Genomic DNA, 9,900 nt, shown 5'->3' on the forward strand with positions numbered 1-9,900 from the left:
CTAGCAGATTTTCCCAACCCAGGAATCGAACCGGGGTCTTCTGCATTGCAGGCAGGTTCCTTACGAACTGAGTTACCAGGGAAGCCTGGCACACAGTAGAAGCACACATTTATTTGTTGAATAAATTAATACACAATTAACAACCTAATATGTAAACTATATGAGCAACTAGGCAAATGGCAATGTTATCTACGAAGATCAGAAACACAAGAAAAATCAGTTTGGGGTTTTTGTTTGTTTTTGAGAAAGAGGTAAGGGAAAAGATGAACCTGGTTTTGAGCAAACTGAGTTTAGGGTAATAAGCCCTCCATAAGATTCAAATATGGAGGGAATATTATAGTGGACACATATCTGGGGATCAGGTGAGAGATCTGGGCTGAGGATACTAATTTGTGAATTCTGAGCATATAGATAGTAACCAACTTTATGAAGAGAAAAGATTACCTCAAAATGATGAAAAGAGGGTAGAGACTACAGATTTAAGGAGCACTTAAGGGTTTCCCTGGTGGCTCAGAGGTTAAAGCGTCTGTCTGGAATGCAGGAGAGCCGGGTTTGATCCCTGGGTCGGGAAGATACCCTGGAGAAGGAAATGGCAGCCCACTCCAGTACTCTTGCCTGGAGAATCCCATGGAGGGAGGAGCCTGGTGGGCTACAGTCCATGGGGTCACAAAGAGTCGGACACAACTGAGCGAATTCACTTCTAAGGGTTGAAAAGAGAGAAACCGAAGTAAAGGAAGGTCGCTAACAACTCTGGCAGAAAAACAAACACAGGAGAGTCCTCTAACCAAAGCAGAAGGAAGAAAAGGATGGTATGGTCAAATGCGTCAAAAATTTAAAAGTCCAGGAATGAAAAGTTTTAAAGTATCCTTTGAATGAAAGCAGTTTTGGTGGAGAAGATGGGGGTAAAACCAAGTTTAGAGTGGGTTCAAGGTTGAGCAGGAGATAAAGATATGGAGTCAGCCAGTATTAGACCCATGTTTGTGTTAGACATTCTTGTTCAGGAAGTGTGGCTATAAAGGAATTGAGAAGTAAAGCTTCAGGAGAGGAATGTCAAGGGTAGGTTTTGTTCCTGTTTGGTTTTTTGTTGTTATTTCTTTATCTCTTTGTAGAATTTGGTTTCAGGCATGTTTAAATGTTGTTTGGAAGCCACTTAAAAAGAGGACAGGGTTAAATAAAAGGTGAAACAGAATAATCAAAAATGAGCTTCATGATGTATACATATATCATATCATATTGTATAGCTTAAACATACAGTTTCAAATTTGTCAATTATACTGAGTTGGCCAAAAAGTTCATTCAGGTTCTTCTGCATGTCAATAATATGGCTAAAAAATAAGAGCGAAGTTCATAAAATAGAGTACACATAAAGAAATTGGGATTTTTAAGGAATTTACTTTTCTACAATTTTTAAAGGTTACATTCCATTTACAATCATTACAAAATATTGGCTATTTTCTCCATGTTGTACAATACATCCTCACAGTGTACCTTACACTCAACAGTTGTTACCTCCTCCTCTCCCTTCCTACTAGTGAACACTACTTTGTTATCTGTATCTGTGATTCTGTTTATTTTTTGTTATATTCACTACTCTGTTGTATTTTTTAGATTCCATATATAACTGGTATCATACAGCATTTCTTTCTCTGTCTGACATTTCATTTACCCTCCAAGTCTATCTATGTTATTGCAAACACCAAATTTTCTAATGGCTGAATATTATTTAATTTTGTGTGTGTGTATATACACACCACATCTTCTTTATCCATTTTTATCTATTCAGATGCTGATGAACACTTAGGTTGCTTCCATATTTTGGCAACGTAAACAATGTTGCTATGAGCACTAGATTCATGTAACTTTTCAAATTAGAAAATCCTAAAGACACTACCGGAAAACTGCTAGAGCTGATCAATGAATAGGATAAAAGTTGCAGGATACAAAATTCATGCGCAAAAATCTTTTGCGTTTTCATGTACTAACAACAAAAGAGCAGAAAGAGAAATTAAGAAAGCAATCAAATTTACTATTGCATCAAAAAGAATAAAATACCTAGGACTAAACTGACTTAAGGGGGCAAAAGACATGTACTCCAAAAACTATAAGATGCTGATGAAAGAAATCAAAGATGACACCAACAGATGGAAAGATGTACTGTATTCTTGGGTTGAAAGAATCAACACTGTCAAAACAACTATATTACCCAAGGCTCTCTACAGATTCAGTGCAATCCCTATCAAATTACTAATAGCATTTATCACAGAACTAGAATAAAAATTTTTACATTTGTATGGAAACAAAAAGACCATGAAGTACATCTTTCCATCTGTTTGTGTCATCAAAACTATGTTGAATAAAGGTGGTGAGAGTGAACATACTTGTTTTGTTCCTAATCTTAGAGGAAAAGCAGCTTTTTACCACTGAGTATGCTAGAGGGACAGGGAGGCCTGACGTGCTGCAGTCCATGGGGTCGCAAAGAATCAGACACGACTGGGCAACTGAACAACAACAGCAACATGCTAGCTGTGAGTTTGTTATATACGGCCTTTAGTATGCTGAGGTATGTTCCTTCTATGCCCACTTTCTGGGGGATTTTATTATAAATGGATGTTGAATTTTATCAAAAGCCGCCTTCTGCGTCTTCTGATATGGTTTTTATTCTTCAATTTGTTGATGGGGTGTATCATACTGATTGATTTGTGGATACTGAAAAATCCATGCATCACTGAATAAATTCCACTTGATCATGGTGTATGACCCTTTTAATGTTTTGTTGGATTCAGTTTAATAATCTTTTGTTGTTGATTTTTCCATCTATGTTCATCAGTGATATTGGCCTGTAATTGTCTTTTTTTTCTTTTTTTTTTTCTTTTGTGGTGCCTTTTTCTGATTGGTATTAGGGTGATGGTGGCTTCACAGAATGGCTTCACAGAATGAGTGAAGAAGTGTTTCTTCCAGATTTTTGGATTTGTTTCAGAAAGATAAGTGTTAACTCTTCTCTGAATGTTGGACAGAATTTGCCTGTGAAGCCATCTGGTCCTGGACTTTTGTTTATTGGGAGTTATTTAATCAACGACTGAATTTCAGTACTTATAACTTGTCTGCTTGTACTTTCTATTTCTTCCTGGTTCAGTCTTGGGAGATTCGCACCTTACTAAGAATTTGCTAATTTCTTCTAGGCTGTTCATTTTATTGGCATATAGTCGCTTGTAGTAATCTCTTACAGTCTTTTGTACTTTTGTGGGGTAATGTATCCTTTTTCATTTCTAACTTTACTGATTTGAGCCCTCTCCCTTTTTTTCTTGATGAGTCTGGTTTGTTACTGTTTTGTCGCTCAGTCTTTGCAACCCATGGACTGCACCACACCAGGCTTGCTCAAACTCATGTCCATTGAGTTGGTGATACCACCCAACCATCACATCCTCTGTCACTCCCTTCTCCTCTAGCCCCCAATCTTTCCCAGCATCAGGGTCAGCTCTTCACATCATATAGCTAAAGTACTGAAGCTTCGGCTTCAGCGTCAGTCCTTCTAGTTAACAGTTAGGGTTGATTTCCTTTAGGATTGACTGCTTGATCTCCTTGCAGTCCAAGGGATTCTGAAGAGTCTTCTCCTACACCACAGTTCGAAAGCATCAATTCTTCAGCACTCAGCCTTCTTTATGGTCCAAATCTCACACCTGTACATGACTACTGAAAGACCCATAGTTTTGACTATATGGACCTCTGTCAGCAAAGTGATGTCTCTGCTTTTTAATATACTGTGAATCTGGCTAAATGTTCATTAATTTTGTTTATCTTTTCAAAGAACTACCTTTTAGCTTCACTGATCTTTTTATTGTTTTCTTGGTCTCTATTTCATTTATTTCTGGTCTTTACGATTTTATTACTTCTGCTAACTTTGGGTTTTGCTTGTTCTTCTTTCAGTTGCCTTAGAAAGAACCCATTTTAAATGAAAATTACAGCAACATCAAAAGGTAATTTTGTTAATTTTCTTATGCAAAATAGATTTTTAAGATTTGTTTTTCTGTTAAATCCAAAAATCTAGGAAATTTTGTTAATTAAAGGAAATAGTACAAAGGAAAGAAGACCAAAACCCACAAGATAGCCTGAATGCCAAGTTAAGGAGTTTGCACCTTATTCTATGGTCAATAAGTAAGGTAGCAAAGTTGTTTAAACATAAAACTATTGACTCCAGGATGTCATTTCATTAACAAACAGTAACTGAGTTACCACTATATGAAAGCACTGAATCTGATGCTGAGAGAAAAGTCTAACTCTGTCCCTCCTTTTTATATAGTCGTCAGTGGAAGAAAGTCTGTCTCTACTCATTATTTACATCTTTACCTATCTATTATTCATCAAGGGCAATATTTAGTAGTAAAAAAAAAATCCTTTTTAAAAGGAAAATATGAGATTCCTATCAGTTCAGTCCAGTCGCTCAGTCGTGTCCGACTCTTTGCAGCCCCATCAACTGCAGCATGTCAGGCCTCCCTGTCCATCACCAACTCCCAGAGTTTACCCAAACTCGTGTCCATTGAGTCGGTGATGCCATTCAACTGTCTCATCCTCTGTCATCCCCTTCTCCTCCCGCCTTCAATCTTTCCCAGCATCAGGGTCTTTTCCAATGAGTCAGTTCTTCACATCAGGTGGCCAAAGTATTGGAGTTTCAACTTCAGCATCAGTCCTTCCAATGAATATTCAGGACTGATTTCCTTTAGGATGGACTGGTTGGATCTCCTTGTTATTCAAGGGATTCCTATACTTATCAGTTTTAGTCTTAAAATGCTAAAACTGTAGGCATTTAAGTAGATACTATTTACCTAGGACTTTCAATTTAAGAGCAAACAGCAAATAAGCACTTCCTAGTATGACTTAGTAGTAGCAGTAGTAGCACCACTCACATTTTAAGCATTTTACATCTTTTAACTAATTTAATTCTCCTAACAATATTATGAAGACAGACTTATTACTATATTATTGTTAAGATATGAATAGATTAGAATATATAACATGCATTATCTTTTTCCAGAATCAATGATGACACCAATTCTGCTAATGAAAATGTTTTATATACAGTTGCTGTATTATTCTCATGAGCACACAAATATCCTGTAATTTCTCTCATCTTTAAAAAAAAAAAAATCTTCTCTTGAGTTCACCTTCTTCTACACCATTTCTCTGATTCCCCCCCTCAATGGAAAACTTAAAAGAGCTATCTATGTGAGTTATCCCCACCTTCTCTCCTCTCAGCCTCTCTCAAGCCAGTCCAAAAAGGCTTTTGCCCCTGACACTACTGAAACCACTTCAGTCAAGATTATGATCTCAAAATGCTAAATATGATTCTTAATTTTCAGTCCTCATCTCACACGACGAGCAACCTGACAAAGGTCAAACATTTTCTTTGAGCCACTGTCCTTTCCTTGGCTTCTACGACACCACTATCTTCAGGTTTTCTTAGCTTACCAGATGTTCTTTCTCAAACTCCTATGCTACTTCTTCCACACGTCCACAATTTAAATACATTCAAGTACCCAGGCTCAGTTCTTTTCTATCTGTATAAATTCACATAATGTTTTCATATAGTCTCACAGCTCTACTAGAATGTATCTTCAACAGTGCAGAGATATTTTAGCTATTCTGTTTAATGTCCTGCACCTAAAAGTGTCTAGCACATAGTAGATCCATACAATATATTTGGTCAATATATGAATGGATTAATAGTTTTAAATGTTATCTATAAAGTGATGAATCTCTAATTTATACCTCCTGCCAGGATCTCTAACCTTAACTCTAGACATATCTATCTGCTATCTCTACTTGGATGCATAATAAACATCTCATACTAACCAAGTTCAAAAGAAAACTCAAAGCACCCTCTCAATGGCTTCTTCAACTGACCACTTAGTAAAGATCAGTTCCACCCTTCTAGATTCTCAAATCAAATTTTGAAATTATTCCTAATTCCTTTTCTAACACACCAGATCTGTCAATAAATACTGTGAATTCTGCCTTCAAAATACACTCAGCACTTGACTTCTTCTCCCTATGTCCACCACAATCACTATGGTCCAAGTTATTATCATATCTCACCTGGATGAATGCAACTGACTCCTAACCTGTCTTATTGCTTCTTGTCCACCTCCACCCCACAATTTGGGCCTGTTCTCAGAACCATGGCCAGAGAAGTTTAAAAAAACAAAAAAACAAAAAAACAAAAAAACACCTTCAGTCAAATCACATCACTTTTCTGCTCATAATCTTAGAATTATTCCTATTTTCATCTGAGTAAAGGCCCAAATCTTGACAACTGCCTATAAAGCTCTACTCAGTCTGGCCCTATTACATCTCTGACCTCATACACTACTATTCCTCTCACTCTGTTCCAGTCACATTGGCTTCTTCTGCTGTTCCTTCCAAAGGTTAAGCATATTCCACCTCAGGCCCTTTTTCTTAGTTCTTTCTCCCTGGAATGCTTTTCCCTAGATATCTGTAATCTACTTGTTTCATCATCTTGCTCAACTGTCCCTTTCTCTGAGTTTTTCCCTATCACCATATTTTAAACTCCCAATTCCAATCCCACTCCCTTGTACACATAAAAGCTGTATTTCCGCACATCATTTATCATCTACTACATTACTACATACTTTCTGGGACATGTGCTAGAAAAGGACAAGAATTTCTATTTGTTTCATTCACTACTGTATCCCTGGTGTTTAAAGCTGTGGCTGTAAGTGATTGTGAGTGAAATCGCTCAGTCGTGTCAGACTCTTTGAGACCCCAAAGACTATACAGTCCATGGATTTCTCCAGGCCATTATACTGGAGTGCGTAGCCTTTCCCCTTGCCAGGGGATCTTCCCAATCCAGGGATAGAACCCAGGTCTCCCGCTTTGCAGGGGGATTTTTTTTACCAGCTGAGCCACAAGGGAAGCCCTGGTATACAGCAGGTGATCAATACTCTGCTGAAAGAATGCTTTCATTTCCACCACGGGGCCTAATAATCATCTGGCCTGGCATGTCAGGAAAAGATCATAAAGCTTCTCTAAGATTTCTTCCAGTGCTCTAAATCCTGGAAGGATTATACTTTGCCTAGAAAGAAAAACTGTGCTTTGTCTATTCAACCACAAGGAGGAGTTGAGAGGAAGAACTGAGCAAAGAAATGTCCCTTGCTTTTCCTCTGGCAACCTCAAGGTGGAAGAAAACTAGATTTGGAGGGGACTCTACTGAATGAATGATTTTCTCCATACTATGAGTTAACACACAAACGTAAACACTAAAGACCGCAACCCCAAATGCCACAGAGGCCAAGGAAATCAACACACGGGCCATTGAGAACTGGAAGGGTGTTTCTTTAACTCCACCACTAAGAATTCTCCATAAATCCAGGGGAAGAATTCCTACGAGCGCAGAGACACGTAATTCACACCTGAAGGCCAAGGTGTTTCAGGCTGCCAGAACTCTCTCGCCTCAAGGCTATTAAGTCCGTTCTATTTAATACTTAAAGCACCTGCAATAATTCAAACAGTACGGGCGAGGCGGTGCAAGATTTCAATTCTCAGGTCTGGCTGATGGCATGTAAAGTCTTGATTCATTAAACAGCGAAATCAATTTCCCACAGGATTTTGACTCACCGCCACCTGTTGATCCCCACGTTGGAGGAGCCGGCGAACCAGGGGTCGAGGATGTAGACGCAGCGGATGGTGTCGGCGCCCTGGATGCACTCCTTCAGGGCGGGGTTGTCGTGAAGCCGGAGCCCCTTTCGGAACCAGTGCACGGCGTTCACCCCCATCCCGGGGGCTGGGGGCTGGGGGCTGGGGGCTGGGGGCTGGGGGCGGGGGGGAGGGTGCCGCGGTGCGGCGCGGCGCCGCCGAGCTCCTCCGCCGAGAAATTCAGGGTAGGAGGGTCCGGCTCATAACCGACACCTCCGAACGCAGGAGAATCGCCGCACCCAAGGAGCGAGGAAAGCAGAGGAGGGGAAGGAAAAGATGAGTCCGAGGAAGGGACTGAAGAGGGAGAGGGCGCTGGCGGCGCAGCTGGAAGATGAATGGAGGTTGCCCAGTCAGCGGAGTCCCGGTGTGACGCCCTTTAGGAGCCGGCACCCGCCGCCACCGACTGGAAAAGACGCATAACTTCGAGGTCCCCGGACCTCTGGAGGCTGACCAAGTTCCACAAGTCCGAGACTCCACCACGGCCCGCGCGGGCGCGGGCAGCCCCAAGAGGTTCCCTGCACGGAAACCTCGCCCACCGAGGCGGCCCCTGAGGAGCAGACGGCCCCGCCTGAGGCGAGCCACCGACAAGGATGAGAGAGAATTCAGTCACTGTCGGCCACGCTGCCTCTCGGCCCGGGTAAGAGAAGTGAGGACAGAGCCCGCAAGGCGGTGGTCGAGGCCGCTGGACCGCTGCCGGCCGGTGACCCGTCCCGAGGCTGCCCGGGTGACTCCGCCGCCACCGCCGCGTCAGCGGCTTCAGCCCCGCCTTCGGCTCCTCATTGGAGGGCGCACTCCCCACGTGACCACCGGCACCTCACGTTTCTGAAGTGTGTTTACTACAGCGGCTCCGACCGGGGTATCAGCTTGCACTTCAGTCGCTTCTAGGAGGCGGCAGCTGCTCCATGTCAAATCCATCGGTCCTCTCCCAGACGCTAGACACTTTGCCTCTGTCCCTTTTCTCGGCCAACAAATCGCGGTTGCCTGAAAGCGCCCAGAGTGAGCCGAGGCCCCATGTGAGGGAAGACTTAGCCCCGCCCTCGGGGGCTGTGAACGTCCACCATTGGCTGAGACTCGTTGAGACCCGGATGAGCACGGGGATGCGGGGAGCTAGAGAGCTCGCGCTCTGCCCGTGAGGGCGCGCCTGCGCTCTCGCTGCGTTTCGGAGTCAAGGAGGGCGGGGCCGGCGATCCGGAGCGCGCTTGGGGAGTCCTCCCGCGGAGTTCGCGGAAGGCGTGGAGACATCGCGGTGTCTTCCAGGAGTCGGAACGAGGATCCGGTGGGGAATGAGTGAGGGCAGGATGGAGTGGAAAGAGCAGAGTAGGAGGCTCCACATCGACTTAGAGCCCAAAACATGTGTTTCCATCCAGCTTTAGCTGGAGAACCCAACCCTACTTTGGAGTGTATAGAGCTGGCTCCCTTCTCATTCTTGTGCCCCTAGCGTTACTGGATCCTTGTATGAGCTCTGGGGAAGAGGATTAATTCCGAGGGTGGTGCCAGGCATCCCTGGAACTCCTTAATACTATCTCTGTGTTGTCAACATGTCAGCCTTCCTTTCTTACACCTAGTGCGGTTTACAGGGCTCTTTGCGATGGGGACTTTGCCTACCCCTGTAAGGACAATGAACTTCAGGCCTTGCTGTTCCTTGATTTAGTCACTAAGTCGTGTCCAACTCTTGCGACCCCATGGACTGTAGCCTGCCAGGCTCCTCTGTTCATGGGATTCTCCAGACAAGGAGTGGGTTGCCGTTTCCTTCTCCAGGGGATCTTTCCCACGCAGGAATCGAACCTGGGTCTCTTGCATTGCAGGCAGGTTCTTTAGGGACTGAACTACAAGGGAATCGCTGTTCCTTAGGCATGCAATAACTTTAAGTTCATTCAACAATCACTTATTGAATGAAACTGGCACTATTTAAAGTACTGGAGGTACACAGAGAGAGGAAGAGAAAAGCCCTCTTGAAGTTCACGATGTGTCCCCTAACCTTTATACGTGCTGTTTTTCGCTCTGTAAATGCTGTTTAGAATCTGCCGCTCACTACACCACCTTTGAGCTAGGGAATATATTTCGACACAGTCAAATGTTTATTGAATGAAAGAGTGAATGAATTAATTCTGTTTGTCACCAGTGTGTTTCACAAGGCTAGAAGGAGGAAAGATATGGCAATTATTACAAACCGAGTTGTGTACCTCTAAAAGT

The 9,900-nt window shown here is 42.7% G+C and overlaps 1 protein-coding gene across 3 annotated transcripts in view; it reads right to left on the minus strand.

Moving 5' to 3' along the window:
• Positions 1–7,815, minus strand: part of CRY1 (cryptochrome circadian clock 1) — a 90,319-nt gene extending 82,504 nt beyond the window's left edge. For all 3 annotated transcript variants that reach the window (XM_013964057.2, XM_013964055.2, XM_005680582.3), the window contains exon 1: positions 7,630–7,815. In XM_013964057.2, the coding sequence (XP_013819511.1) occupies positions 7,630–7,787 (158 nt within the window). In that variant the 5' untranslated portion in view covers positions 7,788–7,815. The remainder of the gene's footprint in view (positions 1–7,629) is intronic.

Source organism: Capra hircus, chromosome 5 (assembly GCF_001704415.2).
Source record: "Capra hircus breed San Clemente chromosome 5, ASM170441v1, whole genome shotgun sequence".
NCBI classification, from domain to species: domain Eukaryota; kingdom Metazoa; phylum Chordata; class Mammalia; order Artiodactyla; family Bovidae; genus Capra; species Capra hircus.